Source organism: Galeopterus variegatus, unplaced genomic scaffold, assembly GCF_000696425.1.
Source record: "Galeopterus variegatus unplaced genomic scaffold, G_variegatus-3.0.2 Scaffold681, whole genome shotgun sequence".
Lineage (NCBI taxonomy): Eukaryota > Metazoa > Chordata > Mammalia > Dermoptera > Cynocephalidae > Galeopterus > Galeopterus variegatus.
In genome coordinates, this window is record NW_007726792.1 from 67,705 (window position 1) to 86,022 (window position 18,318).

The 18,318-nt window shown below is 36.1% G+C and overlaps 1 protein-coding gene across 1 annotated transcript in view; it reads left to right on the forward strand.

Moving 5' to 3' along the window:
• The window catches only part of SPAG6 (sperm associated antigen 6), a 69,559-nt gene that overhangs the window by 42,730 nt on the left and 8,511 nt on the right, over positions 1-18,318 (forward strand). Inside the window, exons 5-8 of the mRNA XM_008571331.1 lie at positions 832-1,005; positions 2,195-2,347; positions 4,948-5,139; positions 16,150-16,266. Coding sequence (XP_008569553.1) covers positions 832-1,005; positions 2,195-2,347; positions 4,948-5,139; positions 16,150-16,266 — 636 coding nt within the window. The remainder of the gene's footprint in view (positions 1-831; positions 1,006-2,194; positions 2,348-4,947; positions 5,140-16,149; positions 16,267-18,318) is intronic.

An 18,318-nucleotide genomic window follows, 5' to 3' on the forward strand; every position in this document is an offset into this window, starting at 1 on the left:
TCTAAAAAAAAAAAAAATGGAAATATATACAGATTAGTATTATACATCTAGAAATAATTAGTAAATTATCATTGAAAACAGATATGAACATATTATGTATTTGGTCTTTTAATATGTGAAGACAATGCTGTAAGGATCAGACAATAAAGATGTGGTTGGGAAAACTATGTGCAGTGTTAAAAATTAAAACTAGCAGCAGTGTTAACAATTAATGATTATAATAAGGAATCACATAATGATTGAATCTCAGGATTGGAAGGGACCTAAGGGTTTTCTAGCCCACTACTATAATATCTAAGTTTCTTATGAAAATCACCATTTTATATTAGTCATTTTATAGCTTTCTAAAATCTGATTTTCCATTAATAGCTATGAGTTATACTTTTATATTGTAATAGTTATATTCTATAAAGTTTTAAAATTGTTCCTATTAACTAAGCAATGGTATCTTTGAAATGGCGTCAGCATCATGCTGAAAATTAGATGTTGGTTCTACTTGATTGTTTTTGCACTAAATTACCACATGTATCATAAGTTAACAATTTAATAATTTATAATTCAGAAATAGTGTTCAAACATCACATTCTTTAATCATCTGCAATAGATAGAGTTTTTAAATAGTCAGTAGAGAATTAATTTGGAAATTAGGGAATTTTTAAAAACTGAGTATAAGAATAGGATATGAATGTCTCAAGACTTAGAAATGTTAGGTTATGTTAGATATGTAATTTTTTTATGAAAGAATTTGAACATGTATAAAGCTGTTTAAATTACATCTGACCTCTGTAGTGGACCCTACATAATGTTTTGTTTTGTGTTTTTGCTTAACAGCGTCAGATCCTTTCAGCTCTCAGTCAGATTGCAAAACACTCTGTGGATCTGGCAGAAATGGTCGTTGAAGCAGAGATTTTTCCAGTGGTACTTACCTGTCTGAAGGACAAAGATGAATACGTGAAGAAAAATGCTTCTACTTTAATTAGAGAGATTGCAAAACATACGCCTGAGGTGAAAAATAAAAAGCTTCAAGATATATAATAATATGTAGTTAGTTTTAGTGTTTTAAATAAAACATCAATTTGTTGACAGGGTCCAAGGGTTACGCCACATGATCTAGTTAGGTCAGGCATTCTCATGTCAGCACTGCTGACGTTTTGGACGAGGTAATTTTTCGTTGTGGTGGGCTACTCTGTATATTGTAGAATGGGTGTTTAGTGGCATCCCTGGCCTCTGCCCACTAAATGCCAGTAGCACCCCCACCCCAAGTGGTGACAATCAAAAATGTCTCCATTTATTGCCAAATGTTCTCCAGGGGGTGAAATTGCCCCCAGTTGAGGACCATTGGGTTATATTAATGGAGTGTGAGTTTGAAACATCAGTTTCTAATCATTTCCAGCTTTTCATTTCTAGATTGTGGGGACTGTGGGCCTTTGTCATCCTTATCATTTTATGTCAGCTGGGCATAGTGAGAAAAATATTATACCTCCAGGTTGGGAGAGACCGTAAAAGTCCTTTGGCCTGGTGTGACCACTCTAATAGCTGCTCTTATGTGGTCGTTTCCTGCTCTAAGTTCTTCGATGCAAAAGAAATGAGACAAAGCAAGCCTGTGTTGATTCTGAAGTTATATCTTTTTTCCAAGAATATTTTGATGAATGAAAGTTCATTTCATTAATCTTTAAAGCCCTCACTTTATTTCACCTAACATCTTTATTTGGTGGAGCTTTTTCAGAATCGAAGTGCGCCCAGATAGTAATCATTACTAGCAAAGAAGGAATAATTAGGTTAGAATATTTCAAGTCTGACATTGTCTTTCTGCATTCAGAGATTAATCTGCTTCATACTCATGCATTGTGACTGGGGGGTAGTAGTTAGCTAGTTATGAGCTAGCCCTAGGCTTAGTGTCTAGGTGAGGAATTTTGACATCAGTTATAATAGGGATAAAAGTTGTGCCATCGATGCATGAAAAATTGAACCACAGAGTAAAGCCCTTCACAGTGAGTATATCTGTGCATTTGAAAGAGCAGCATTATTATATTTTTATATTTCTTTAATAAATATAATAATTTCACTAAATGCTATTTCAATTTCACCAGTTATTTTTAGGTCCTAAATAAAGTGTGAAAATACTAAACTAGTATTTAAAGATCATCTTATGCTTTATGGTCCCGATTATCTAGCTCTTATTCTTTTCTCTTAGCTTTCACAGCTGATAGTGAATGCAGGAGGCGTTGCTGCTGTGATTGATTGTATTGGGTCCTGCAAAGGGAATATCAGGCTGCCTGGCATCATGATGCTTGGATACGTAGCAACTCATTCAGAGAACCTAGCGATGGCGGTGATCATTTCCAAGGTTCATTCTTGCTTTATTTTCTTCTAGCTCTTGCAGTAAGGTATTCTAAGACAGAACCATAGATTAAGACTCTCCTGTAGAATATAAAATTTAACTGACCAGAGCAAAAGACTTTCCTGACATTTTTTAAAAATTATTTCAATGCTTCGTTTCAATGCTCAGTAAGCTTCCCAAAGTAATCTTCAAGTTATGGGAAGTTTAAAGGTTTACTCAGTGTTTAATATCAACAAAATATGACCTTTTGTGTGTATTAATATTATCTGTATTTGAAGATTAAGTGTATTTGTATCTTGAAGGATTAACTGTGAATATTTATATATATGAAAGCATATTTTGGTTAAAAACAACTATTATAAATGACATGTCCTGTAATCATTTTCACTATTCTCAGAGGTCTGTACATTCCTCCCTTTCCTGTTTGGGTAGGAGATGACAATGGCTAGGACGTCCCTTTTTTTATCCACTTTCTCTCTTTCAGCTTTCATGAACTAATTTAATTTCTCTTCTTAGACGTAGACAGTTCAGAGCACACATCTGCTTTAGCATTGTTTTTGTTTCCTTGCTCTGGGGATTTTGCCTTATCTCAATTCACAACTTTGTATGAACCCACCAGATAGTGTAACCCCGGCACATAGTAGGTGCTCACAAAATATGTGTTGATGAATAAATATTAATCTGCTGAAGAATGCTTCAAAGATTGTGTGCTTACAGTGTGTGTGGTGTGGGTTTCTTATCAGTTTAGAAAACCTGCTGCTGTATGTTAAACAGAAATGTTGGTGGTAGGTGCTCACAAAATATGTGTTGATGAATAAATATTAATCTGCTGAAGAATGCTTCAAAGACTGTGTGCTTACAGTGTGTGTGGTGTGGGTTTCTTATCAGTTTAGAAAACCTGCTGCTGTATGTTAAACAGAAATGTTGGTGGTTTTTTTTTTAATCCTTTGTTAATCCTCGGAATGGAAGGAACCTCAGATCTTTATTTTCTACCCATTCCATGTAATTCTTTGCTTCACGGCTTTTTATACTGCTCTTTTCCTTTGTTCTTCTATTACCACAAACTATGATAGTGACTAGAGCAGTGGCAGTGCTTTCTGAAGGGTCACTGTAAGGAGGTTCCTGGGATATTTGATCCTTCGTTCTTCTGTGGATACTTAGGAAGCTTACGCATAGGAAGAATGGTGAAAGCAGCAGCATTGCTTTTGCTCCCTGCATGCCTTCCTCAAACTAACCAGGAGGCTCTCCCCTTCATTGGTCTAGGGTTGCTGCCGGCCTCTTCCACCTGGTTTGTTTACCACTTAGTTGAAGATGGAGGTGGCAGCAGCAGTTTGAGGCAAACCACACAGTACTGTCACATTCTCTCCTTTTGCTACGTAGTACCATAAGGACTAATAATAGTACCTTACATTTAAATAACACTTTATAATTCTGAAGCACATACGAGTTCCTTATCTCAGTTGCTATTCATAACAACTGAGGCCGGTAAGTCAGAACCTTGGGATGGGCTCCTTCTCCTCCCGTGTTTTCAGTCTTGTTATATACTAGAAGTGTGGACTTTCTGGAAAGTTGCTTCATTCTGAAGACAGGTCTGAACTTTTCTATTGGCAGACATACACTTTCAGTTGTAGGAAAGAAGCCAATGAAGAAATGTGGCAGGTCTCTTTAGGATATTGATTTTAATAACCAAATTAAAGGGTAGGGAAAAAAAGTACATATGATAACTTCAGCCTTTGCTGTGGAAGCATGACCATGTAATACTGGTTTTTTTGGTACTAAATTTAAGGTGGTTACTATAGTCCCAAATTAGTTAGAAAATTATGCTTATTCAGAATCTGGATTTAAAATTTGATTTGGTTATTTGATTCTTCCTTGGGTCTATAAACTATGATGTATTTGAGGTTCTTCAGTTAATTCTGTTCTTACCGTTCAGATAAAATCGAAGCCTAAGATACGAAATGTAAGCATATGCTGAGTGTGCCTACAACAAAAGTCATCATTTCTATTTTGACATTCAATCGTGTTAAAAGGGGGAAAACAATAATCTAAAAATTGACCAAAATTAATAGAATATTATTTATGTACTATTTCTGGAAAGGTATTAGTGAATATATTTTTATTTATTTATAATTAATAGAATATTATTTATGTACTATTTCTGGAAAGGTATTAGTGAATATATTTTTATTTTTTTATTTATTTATTTATTTTTTTTGTCTTTTTCCGTGTCCAGCAACGGATCGCGAATAAAAGGCTTTAAAATCCTAAACATTTTTAGTTTGTCACAGTGGAATCTCATTTTGTCTACTTCCTAGTCTATTTGCTTACTTCCCAGTTGTTTGGTTAAATGCCTCTCTGTTTGAGGAGTAAAAGCTAGTAGAGATATTCTTAATTTAGTTGGATTGTTACAGATAATTAAGGTAATTTATTTCTAGTCATTTCATTGACTTAAGAAATGACAGCCCCTGTGATGAGCTCACTTAGTGAACCATTTAGGAAAAAAAGAATCAAGGCCGAGATGATTTCTTCTCATGTTTGAGAGACATGGAAGACTCTTTAATCCTGCTCTAGATTCATAACATTTGCTCTTTTGATCAATGCTACAGGGTGTACCCCAATTGTCAATCTGCTTGTCAGAAGAACCAGAAGATCATATTAAGGCTGCTGCTGCTTGGGCCTTAGGACAGATTGGGAGACACACTCCTGAACATGCACGGGCTGTCGCAGTGACAAATATTTTGCCAGTTCTGCTTTCTTTGTACTTGTCAACAGAAAGTTCTGAGGATCTTCAAGTAAAAGTATGTGCTTAATTCTTAACTGTTTTATGAAGATTTGTTAGATTTTGACTCATTTAAAAATGTATGTAATTTTAAATATTTTTATTTTCATTATAGACATTATTGTCTTTATGAGTCAAGAAATAAAAAGTTTATCAGAACAACTGAGGTTACTCTTCTTTAAAAATGGGTTACCCTTGTCTCTAAAAATCAGTGATGTATATGAAAGAAAGTTCTCTACAGGTGCGAAGTTGTTTGTAAAATGAATATCTGGTTACTGCATTTTGCATTCCTGTTGGCTTTTCTTATGAAATAGGAACTGAAGGATAATAGAATTTTTGAGTTGGAATTTACTGGAGAAAATTTTACTCCATTTTACATTAAAAAATTAAGTACAAAGAATTTAAGGTGCTTTCCAAAGGTGTAATCTAACTAGTCAGAGGGTATTCTTGAAGCCATAGTTTACCTCTCCTAACTCCAAGGCCGCCTGATCTTTTAATTATATGAATTGTATTTGTTCCCTACAAAAAAAAAAAATTGTCTGTGATTCACTAAATTAAATATTTTTAAATGATACTTTTTTTGCATATTAAAGAAATCTCTGAATATTTATTTTTTGCCTCTACAATGTCTGATTTTTTTCCCCCTCCTAATATCTTTTTATTTATTTATTATTGTTTTTTTTTTTACATTCTAAGATGATGTTGTAGAACAGTTGGGGGGAAGGGGGAGAGAGGAAAGGGTAGGGGGTTGGGGTGGAAGGAGAGGAGGCATGGTCAAGACCCGTGGCACCCCCTTCATTCTGGCAGGGGAGCCCAGGGGGCTTCTGGCAGTGGCTCAGTCATGGCTCGGCTGAATGCAGACTTTGGAGGGGTATGGCTGAGGCCCTTGGCCTCCCCACCCCCAGGGAGCCCAGGGCACTTTTGGTGGTGGCTCGGTGGTCATCACTGGGCTGGGTGCAGACATCAGGGGGTGTGGCTGTGGTCCTTGGTCCCCCACTGCCCCAGCTCAGGAGCCCAGAGTGCTTCTGGTGGTAGCTCTGTGGTTGTTGCTGGGCTGGATGCAGATGTTGGAGGGGCATGGCTTAGTCCCTCGGCCCCCTCCCACTCCAGCTCAGGAGCCCAGGGAGCTTCCAGAAGTGGCTCAGGGGTTGTCGCTGGGCTGGATGTGGACATTGGGTGGTATAGCTGAGGCCATCGGGCCCCCCTGCAAGCTTGGGAGCCTAGGGCATTTCTGGTGTGGCTCAGTGGGTCATCATTGGGCTGGATGTGGACATTGGGGGTGGGGGTGTAGCTGAAGCCCTCAGCCCCCCACTGCCCTGGCTTGGGAGCCCAGGGTGCTTCCAGAGGTGGCCTGGTAGCTGTTGCTGGGCTGGATGTGGTTGTTTGCGGGGGATGGCTGAGGCCCTTGTTCCTCTTCCCAGCCCGGCGTGGGAACCTGGGAGGCTTCCAGTCCTTCTAGGTTTTATAAGTGCTCTTTAGTGGTGTTAGACCTTTACTGGGTAATATCAGAACTTTGTCTCTGATGTGGGCTTTTTGTTTTTTCTTCCAGTTCTATGTTGGATTATTCGCTATTCCCACCACTTAAACTCTGCAATGGAACAATTTGTTATCTTTTGGTTACCTCTAAAGTGGGGGAACTTCCTATGGGGACCAGCACTTGAGCCCTGTGGTTGTGCTAAATTGCTGCTTTGCTGCTGCTTTTCTGGGGAAGGCTTTTTGTGCTGCTCAGGTTTTAATTGTTGATCTTTTCAGCACTTCCAAGTCTTGTGAGGTCTGATACATCTGGGTTGTGTGGAAACTCTGGTGTGGGCCTTAGTCTCTTCAGCAAACTGCATCCCCTCAGTTCTATATTCCTGACCAGTCTACACTGAGTGGGCCTGTGCTGACTGGAGGGCAGATAAGCTGTCCATGCTATGCCCCAGTGTTCCCCCAGTGGGCCTGTCTCCCCCACCCTCTGCACTCCAAACACTTCCCATGGGATTGACCACACGTCAGTCCCTTGCAGTGACCCACTGGCCTCTGAGTGGCTCCTTTTTTCCATTGTCTGTGGCAAACAAGGATCTGAACCCTTGACCTTGGTGTTGGACCACGCTCTAACCAACTGAGCTAACTGGCCAGCCCTTATACATTTTATTTACTACTAAGTTTATATAAGGTTGGTTTTTAATGAATTATTATAATGTTACATTGTATGAATATCACTGGAGTAAAATAAATTTGAAAACTTTTATTGTGTTTTAGTTTAACAAAGATAGTTTTATTAGGTTAGCTAATAGAAATTAAGTTCCTTCTGCTTACATTTGATACACTATCGACTTTCAGGATATACTGTATTAAATTAAAAATTGGGATCTTTATCAATAATTATCCTGTCAGCAATCTTTCCAAGACTTTAAGTCCATCTGAATATTTTCTTATTGTGGGAACTCGATTATTCTTTTTTCTTCCCCAAGTTCTCTTGGCTTCTGTCAGAATGAAAGTCCATTCAAGTCTGCTTGATTTGACTCTACCTCAGTAGGGAAAGTGTATCCAAGAGCACCAGGAACTGTCTAATGGTATTTCTCATTNTTTTCTGGGGAAGGCTTTTTGTGCTGCTCAGGTTTTAATTGTTGATCTTTTCAGCACTTCCGAGTCTTGTGAGGTCTGATACATCTGGGTTGTGTGGAAACTCTGGTGTGGGCCTTAGTCTCTTCAGCAAACTTCATCCCCTCAGTTCTATATTCCTGACCAGTCTACACTGAGTGGGCCTGTGCTGACTGGAGGGCAGATAAGCTGTCCATGCTATGCCCCAGTGTTCCCCCAGTGGGCCTGTCTCCCCCACCCTCTGCACTCCAAACACTTCCCATGGGATTGACCACACGTCAGTCCCTTGCAGTGACCCACTGGCCTCTGAGTGGCTCCTTTTTTCCATTGTCTGTGGCAACTCGCTCCTATGTGGATCCATGGTAACCCCGTCAGTGATCTTGCTGGCCTGGGGGCCACCGAGGCTCTCTTCTCCCCTGCAGCCTCCAAGCAACTTCATGCAAAAGGCACAGGTGTGTTTTTTTGCCAGCTCTTACTCCATGTGCTCACCAGGGCCAACCCTGAAGTGGTCAGGGCTTGAAATGGTTTCAGTGGTCCATCCTTTCTCTCATTGTAGCTTCTCTGCCTTCAAGAACTCTGTAGGTCTCTCCTCTTACCCTGAGCTCTAGACTAAATCATACATTTTTTTAAAGGCAAGTTTTCTGAAAAAAATTACTCGCTACTAAAATGATTCACAAAACATAAACATAAGGTAGGATGGGTTGTTTAATAATTTTAGAATTTCAAAGAAAGAAAAAAATGCTTCCCAGCATACTTCCTGTTAAGAAAATATGTAACTTTTTGAAAGAAGCTTGTAGAATTGTCTTGGATTGAGGGAAGTTCACAGAAAAGACAATAAATCAAATAAAATTAACAACAGCAAATTTCAATTACATTAAATTTTAATTAAAATAGTAAATTAACAAATAGGGAAACATTTACTGAAACATAACTTTGGATGGCATAATGAGGCAGGGAGTTTACTTGAACTATATAGTTGAAGGACTCTGAAAGTTATAATGAATCATTTATTTGACTTATAAACTTTATAAACTGAATTTATGTTTATTTGGTTATACTTACATGTTATTTTTCTACAAATTCATTGAGGGAAGTCGATTTCTAAGATTAACATTTTTTTCAATTTTTATAAGACTTTCTAGATCAAAGCAATGTCTTAATAGATTCAGTGCTTCCCTCACGTCTCCAATGTTGAGTGAATTCCTTGGCAATGCTCAGTAGAGAAAGATTGACAGTGTGCTCTCTAAAGTCTTTTCTAGCTTAACAGGTCTCTGATTCTTTGACTTTTTGGTGAAAAACCACAACTGAAAACCACAACTCCATTTCCAGTTTTGAGTTGTCCAAGTACAGCTGATTTACATAGATATGATTTTAATCTATATATGTAGTCCTCATTTGACCTCACATTTCGTTAGCCCATTATCATCATTGTCTTTCTCCTCCTCCTCCCCAGACAGCCCCTGCCTCCTGAGCTTTCTCTTCTTTCCTTTTCCCTCCTGCTACTTCTCATTCCTCTTCCTCTTATCTCTAATGAGCCATGGCTCTTGGCCTCCTCTGCAGGCATAAGCTGTGCCAGGCCGTAATAGTAACTATGTTCAGTTTTGAGATTATAAACAGATAAATTATTAGTATTTAAAAAATAATCTCTATCTTTTCAGATTCCTGAATATAACAACTTTTATTTTCCTTTACGTTTTAGAAATAAAGTAAAAAAATCCATGAGCTAGAGCACGAATCATTAATAGTGGAGTCAATAGTAATTATAGCTTTGGAAACCCTTGCAAATAGTCCCTTAGGTAGCACTTTATATTTTTTTGGCAGCTGGCTGGTACAAGGATCTGAACCCTTGACCTTGGTGTTGGACCACGCTCTAACCAACTGAGCTAACTGGCCAGCCCTTATACATTTTATTTACTACTAAGTTTATATAAGGTTGGTTTTTAATGAATTATTATAATGTTACATTGTATGAATATCACTGGAGTAAAATAAATTTGAAAACTTTTATTGTGTTTTAGTTTAACAAAGATAGTTTTATTAGGTTAGCTAATAGAAATTAAGTTCCTTCTGCTTACATTTGATACACTATCGACTTTCAGGATATACTGTATTAAATTAAAAATTGGGATCTTTATCAATAATTATCCTGTCAGCAATCTTTCCAAGACTTTAAGTCCATCTGAATATTTTCTTATTGTGGGAACTTGATTATTCTTTTTTCTTCCCCAAGTTCTCTTGGCTTCTGTCAGAATGAAAGTCCATTCAAGTCTGCTTGATTTGACACTACCTCAGTAGGGAAAGTGTATCCAAGAGCACCAGGAACTGTCTAATGGTATTTCTCATTTGTTACTTTGTGGCAGCTTTCAAATTATAAGGCCATGTTGAAGTTCATTTTGTCCCAAAGGCATGCCAACTTTTGTAAGCATTCTCTAATTGGTTTCCGTCTAAGAGGACCAATGAGCAGCCACTTGGAATTTCTCTCATGTTTTCATATAGTGTTACTATTTGCCTGCTCCTATGTTATTCCAAATACCTTAATAAAAAATTTTAAAAATATCTTTTATCTGGTAAGCTTACCTACACATATTTTGAAAATATCCAGGCAATTGCATTTTCATTTGTTTTGATTTAGAGGTATCATATTGAGATGTTCCATCTTAGTTTGGTATTTGAATCAGTTGATTCTATTTAGATATGACTATTTCTAAGTTAATTATTTGATTCAGTTATTGTGTTCATGTGGTCATGGTTGTTCCCCTTCATGTTTTAGCAGTTTTATTGTGATATATTTTACATACCATATAATTTACCAATTTGAAATGTACAATTCAGTGTTTTTGTGTATTTACAGAACTGTGAAACTATCACTACAATCTAAATTTAGAACATTTAAATTCCCATTGAAGAAAAGCTGTACCCATTAACAGTCACTCCACATCCCCTCTGCCTAGCCTCAGGCAACCATTAACATACTTTCTGTCTCTGTAGATTCACCTCTTCTGGACTTTTTATTTAAATGGAATTATACAATGTATATGGCCTTTTGTGCCTGGCTTTACCTACTTAGTCTGAATTTCAAGGTTCCTCCGTGTTGTAGCATATATCAGTATTTTGTTCCTTTTTATTGCCAAATAATATTCCATTATATTAAAATATCACATTTTAAAAAATAAATAAATAAAATAAAATATCACATTTTGTTTACCCATTCACCGGTTGATGGACGTTGGATTATTTCCACTCTTTGACTATTATGAATAATGTTGCTATGAACATTACCGTACAAATTTTTGTGTGGATGTATGTTTTTATTTCTTTTGGGTATATAAGTAGAGGTGTAATTGTTAGGTCATCGGTAGCTCTGTTTAATATTTTGAGAAACTGTCAAACTGTTTTCAAATATAGCTGAGCCACTTAACATTCCTACCAACAGTGTATGAGAGTTCCAATTTTTCTACATCCTTGCCAACTCTTGTTGTTTTCTTTATTTTTTATTATAGTCATCCTAGTGAGTGTGAATTGGTTTCTCATTGTGGTTTTATTTGCATTCGCCTAATGGCAAACAATGTTACAACTCTTTTCATATGCCTATTGGGCATTTGTATCTTCTTTGGAAAAATGTCTATTCAGACCCTTTACCATTTTAAAATTGGGTTATTTATCTTTTTATATTGAGCTGTGAGAGTTCTTTATAAATTCTGGATACAAGTTCTTATCAGATGTAGTATGATTGGCAAGTATCTTCTCCCATTCTCTGGGTTATCTTATTACTTTCTTAATGGTATTGTTACAGCACAAAAGTTTTAAATTTTAATGAAATTCAATTTATCTATTTTTATTCTTGTTGTTGCACTTCATTTTGGTGTCATATCTAAGAAGGCTTTGCCTAACCAAAAGTCATGAAGATTTACTCCTGTGTTCCCCCTTCATTTTAATAACTATAACTCTTTGGGCCAGAATGCTTTCAGAACAAAATTAACTTTCTGAAAAGAAACATTATTTTTTACTTTAAGCAGTTTCCATTAAGGAAAGCAACAAGGAGTAATTTTTTTGTTATTATTCTTACTTTGTGGGAAAAACAAAGTGGAATCAAGTGCATAGCATTGACAATTTTATTTTGTTAATTGCTATTCTTAGTGTATTGTTAAGAGGTAAAAAATAATGTTGTCACTTACTGTGTTTTTTACAATAATAGCCCTAATCAGTGTGGGTAGAGTCAGTTTTTAGAAATTACAGAAAAATGAATAAATTTAGAACTGTAGATGCTATGCCAGTTCATAGGAAAACCAGGCTCAGACCCTCGGTATGCCCTCAAGAGATAACCAAGGACTCCTCTGACATCATCATACTTTGTGTCTACGGATAAACACTAGATACTAACTGTAGTTACAATTAGAAAAATTCAAAATCTGTTATTCATTAGTTCAAAATAAGATATTACTTGATTTACTGAATTAGGTAAATAAAAGGTTTTGTTGACCTCATAAAATTTTCTGTACAATTCACAGTATGAAGTTGTAAGAATTATTTTATTTTGCTCACAGCTATAAATAACCAAACCTAAGGCACATCCTCTAAAAGCTAACAAATCTTTTCTGTTTTTTTTTTTTTTTTTTTTTTTTTTTAAAGATGACCAGTAAGGGAATCTTAACCCTTGACTTGGTGTTAGCAGCACCATGCTCTCCCAAGTGAGCTAACTGGCCATCCCTATATAGTGATCTGAACCCATGGCCTTGGTGTTATCAGCAACATACTCTCCCAAGTGAACCATGGGCTGGTTGCTAAAAAGCTAACAAATCTTAAATCCAACATAAGACATGATCTTATGTAGATCTTAAGGAATGCACACACACACTCACACACACACAAATACTAGAATTGAGTTCAAAAAAGTCACAGATATAAAACCAATATACAAAAATCAATTGTATTTCCATATACTAGTAATGAACAACTTAAATATGAAATTAAGAAAATAGTTTCACTCACAGTAGCATCAAAAAGGATACAATACTTAGGAACAAATTTAACAAAAGAAGATATAAGACTTGTACACCGAAGACTACAAAACATTGCTAAAAAAATGAAAGGAGATATGAATAAATGGAGAGACATTCCATGTTCATGGATTGGAAGATTCAACATGTTAAGATGGCAATATTCCAAACTATGTATTCAACATAATCTCTATTAAAATTTCAGCTGGCTTTGTTTTCTTTTTTCAGAAACTGAAAAGCTGATCCTAAAATTAATGTGGAAATGCAAAGGACCTAGACTAGCAAAATAATCTTAAAGAAGGACTTACACTGCCCAATTTCAAAACATATCACAAAGCCACAATAATCAAGATGGTATGGTACTTGCTTACCGAAAGACATGTATCAATGGAATTGAATTGAGAAAGAAGGACTTACACTGCCCAATTTCAAAACATATCACAAAGCCACAGTAATCAAGATGGTATGGTACTTGCTTACCGAAAGACATGTATCAATGGAATTGAATTGAGAATCTGAAATAAACACTTTTATGGTCAATTGATTTTTCACAAAGGTACCAAGACAATTTAATGTGGAAAGTGATAAATGAAAAAATTGATAAATTAAATTTCATTAAAATTAAAAGCTTTTATGCTTCAAAGACACCATTAAGAAAACAAAAAGAAAAGCTACGTAAACTTCGAGAAAATATTTCATATACTCAAGAAAATACCTGTACCTGAACTATATAAAGAGCTCTCTTACAACTCAATAATAGGAAAACAATTAACGCAATTAAACAAAGGGCAAAAAAATTTCACCAAAGAAGATATACAGATGACAAATTAGCACATGAAAAGATGTTCAACATCATTAGTCACTAGGGGAATGCAAATCAAAAACATAATGAGATATTACTTCACACACACAAGAATTCTATAGTTAAAAAGACAGACAGTAACAAGTGTTGACCACCATGTGGAGAACCTTGAACCCTCTTTGATTTCTAGGGGGGAATGTAAAATGTTGCAGTCACATCTAAATAGAATTTCGAAGTTTCTCAAAATATTAAACATAAATTTACCATCATTACCCAACAACTAGGTATCTACCCAAGAAAAATGAAAGCATTTGTCCACACAACAACTTATATATGAATCTTCCTAGCAGTATTATTCATAACTATTCAAAAGTGGAAACAGCCCAAATGTCCATCAACTGTTGAATAGATAAACCAAATGTGGTAAATCCATGTAATGGAATACTATTTGACAATGAAAAGGAACCAAGTACTGAAACATGCTACAACATGGATGAACCTTACAAATATTGTACTTAGTGTAAGAAGTCAGACACAAAATTTTACATATTGTGTAATTTCATTTATATGAATTATTCAGAAAAGTCAATGTTATAGAGAAGAAAGTAGCTTTGCAGTTGCCTAGAGCTGGTGAGGGTAAGAAGGAGGGAATAGGGAGTGACTACAATGGGCATGAGGTTTTCTTTGGGGGGATAATGAAAATGTTCTAAAATTAGATTGTGGAGATGGTTGCACAATTCTGTAAATTTACTAAAAACCATTGAATTGTGTACTTAAAATGAGTAAATTTATGGTATGTAGATTATATCTCAATGAAGGTGTTAAACCTTAAGCTCAGAAACAGACATGTATGTTATAACACCAAGGTTAAGGCCAAGGTTAAGGGTTCAGATCCTTGTACTGGCGAGCTACCAAAAAAAAAAAAAAGAAAGAAAGAAAGAAAAGAAAGAAATAGATAGACATGTAAACAAAATCTTAATTAACCATTTCTTTCATGGATAATATAGCTGATTAGTAATCATGACATACATTCCTATCTAGAAGAATATAGTCAGAAACTAAGTATATTTTTTCCAGATGATGGATAATAAAGTTCAGTGAATTTCTAGTGTTATTAGACTTCTTTCTAGAGTTCTTGCTTAATAACTTGACAGTACCCCATCAACTTGGAACTGTTAGGATTAAAGTAAGATTGTCTGTGTGTTACAGTGGATGTGAGCTCTGCTATACAGTTAGCAGACCCAGTCATTGGTTAAGTTAAATTTGTTGGCCTGCTAAGGTTATCACAATCTTTAAGATGGTTCACAAAGTTATAACCAGGTATGTTGGGAATGGAGAGTTTAATTCCAACTTTCGTTATACTGCTTGTGGAAAAGAGTCGGGCTGAATTTCTTACATCCCTTGTTTTATTTAATGTAATTTATAAAACAAAGTTTGAGGACAAATGTGTCAAGAGATAAGAGGTTATGCAAGACTGCTTAGCCTGGGTCTCTGGGAAACCTTAAATTCAAGAGATCCTTTACTGATAGCACAAATGTGATGAAAGATTTTGCTGAATCCATTTACCAGTTATAAAATTCATAATGTCAAAATCAAAATGCTCCTTGACATTTCAAGACCACTGCTAAGCATTCACTAGCAAGATCATGATCCTAGAAGACCAGGTTGGCTAAGGCCTCAGAGAGAGAACAGGTGAACAGAGGAAAGGCTGTAAGGATGGGCTGAAGCACAAAACCACGTACAAGCAGATGTGAAACCCCAGTGGCAAATAGCTCTTGACAAACCCAGTTGCTGTGAAGTTTTCCAAAGTGAAGGGGACAGCCTTTAAGAGAAAGAAACAGAATCATAACCAGCCATGGCCTTAGAGCAGGCTGCAGTGATGTGCTACAGTCACATCAGGGACCTTCTGTAGTCACACTTGTGGCAGGGAGACAGTACCACAGGGTGTCATTTTGAAATATGAGGGAGTGCTGGGGGTGGGGGGAGTGGGATAGATATGTGTGGTATCTATTCAGTTGCTTGATACACTCCCTATTGTTGAGAGGAGCTTTTCTGTACAGTTGAGTAGATCCTATCTGTTTTGCTTCTATCTGTGAATGGGAAAATTTCTACCCATGAGGTGTAGCAGCATGTCTGCAAATGCTCATTGCATAGTGCATATGATAGACATTTCTGACTGCATATGTATAAGCCATGAAATTCTTTTGGAGCATATAAAATACCTGATAATGACATTCTACAATAAACTACATTATTGTCTTGTATTTGTTCATTGGAAGAAATAGGATATATTAGTTACTTCATGGTTTCATATATACAAATTTTTACACTAATAAAATATAATACATATTAATTTACAGTCTATAACCTTATGATTTATAATTTTAATTTTCTCATAGGCATTTTAAGAGCTTGATAATACGCTGTACATTTTAAGTTTTAACATGAAGCCAGCTGGCAGGGTACTCAACAATAAAACCAATCAAAGATAGAAGTTTTTTGACAAATATTTTTAAAAATGAAACAACTGCAGGTTAGACCAGGAAATTGATTTTATTTTCAAATTCCAGGAATGTGAGACATGAATTGTTGTCAAGCTTTTATCGATTATTCACTTTTGTATGCATTTTGCTTTGTATTTCAATAGAGTAAAAAAGCCATAAAGAACATTCTACAAAAATGTACCTACCTACCAGCCCTTGAACCATTTCTGTATGAAGCTCCTCCTAATATTCTGAAGCATGTGGTCGGACAGTTCAGTAAGGTAAGAAATGCTCTCTTAGCCTGTAAGGCAGGGAAGAAAATTAAAATGATTTGTTAACTTGTTTTTTTTCTGATAAGATGTTTTCTATAAGATGGCGTCAGAGTTTTACTGCTTAACTTTCACTGATATGTATTGACAGGGAAGGTAATATAGGTTAATAAAATCCACATATAAATAAAACACTTCCTCCTTCCTCACATTTTTTCACAGCCTCTGTACTATTTCAATGTTCTCAGGAAGTAAATAGTATATCAACACATGAAAACCTCATAATACAGATAATTTATATTGATAAGTAACTTTTAGTAATTGTCCCAGTGTCTCGCTCACCTGGGAACACTGCAAAGATCTTAAAGAAAAGGAAAAAGGTCTCTGAGCCACTGGAATATTTTTTACAAAGTCTATGCCCTTTACTGGAGATGCTCTCACACAGTCATTCAGAGCATATTGGCTTATTTTATGAACAATTTAAACAAATGTAGCTGTCATATTTCTTATATCATTGCAGATTAAATGATAGTAAATGGTAGTAAGGTTGAAAGGTCAAGCTGCTAGAAATGGGCATAGCCAGCAGAGCTGACTACTAATAGCAAAGGATGAAAGAGAATGACTGCATTTACCACAGTCACTGATGGTCAGGATGTTGACCCTAAGCTATCAACAACTGGTGAAATTGTGCTCAGGCTATTTGAAAATGAGATCTGTGCAAGTGGTATACCATGGCAGCTATGAGTTTAGACTCAAGTTAAAGTGCCTGGATTTCCCACTTACCAGCTCTAATTCTTTAGCAATATCTTGACTTCTCTAAACCTTAGTTTGGTTACCTGTAAAATGGGAATAATAATAGGGTCATTGTAAAGATTAAATGATAAATTTAGCTCAATCCCAGGAACATATTTTTTTATTGAAATATAATTGATTATACATATTTGTGCATTACAGAATTGAATATCAATACCTGTGTACAATGTGTGATGATCAAATCAGGATAATTAACATGTTGATTACTGCAAAACGTAATCATTCCTTGTGCTCATTAACTAATTTCTCACTAGCCCCCCTCCCCCTCCCCCTTTCCCACCTCTACTAACCACAGTTTTGTTCTCTCCTTCTGAAAGTTCAATGTATTAGTGTAATTCTTCCTTTTTTTTCTGTCTTCCCTTCCTTCCTTCCTTCCTTTTTCTTTTTCTCTCTTTCTTTCCTCCCACTTATAAGCAAGGACATGTGGTATTTCTTTTTCTGTGCCTCACTTGTTTCACTTAAGAAATTTTCTCCAAGTTTATCCATGCTGCTGCAAATGGCAGAATTTCATTCTTTTTTGTGGTGGAGTAGTATTCCACTGTGTATATAAACCACATTTTCCTTATCTAGTCATCCGTTGATGGACATTTAGGTCAGTTCCCAACTCTTGGCTATTGTAAATAGAGCTGCAATAAACATGGGAGTGCAGGTATCCCTTTGACGTGATGATTTCCATTCCTTTGGGTATATACCCAGTAGTGAGATTGCTGGATTGTATGGCAGTTCTATCTGTAGTTGTCAGAGAAGTCTCCAGGCTGTTTTCCATAAGTGCTGTGCTAATTTACAGTCCCACCAACGGTGTATAAGGGTTCCCCTTTCTCTGCATCCATGCCAGGATTTGTTATTTTATTTTTGATAATAGCCAGTCCGACTGGGGTGAGATGATACCTCAGTGTGGTTTTGAGTTGCATTTCCCTGATGATTAGTGATGTTGAGCATTTTTTCATATACTTGTTGGTCATTTGTATGTGTTCTTTAGAGAAATGTCTATTTGGCTCCCTTGCCCATTTTTTAATTGGATTGTTAGGTTATTTGAGTTCCTTGTAAATTCTGGATATTAATCCCTCGCTGGATGTATAATTTGCAAATATTTTCTTCCATTCTGTAGGTTGTCTTTTCACTCTGTTGACTGTTTCTTTGCGGTGCAGAAGCTTTTTAGTTCGATATAATCCCATTTGTTTATTTTTCCTTTTGTTGCCTGTGCTTTTGAGGTCTTATTCATAGTGTCTTTGTTCAATGCTACATCCTGAA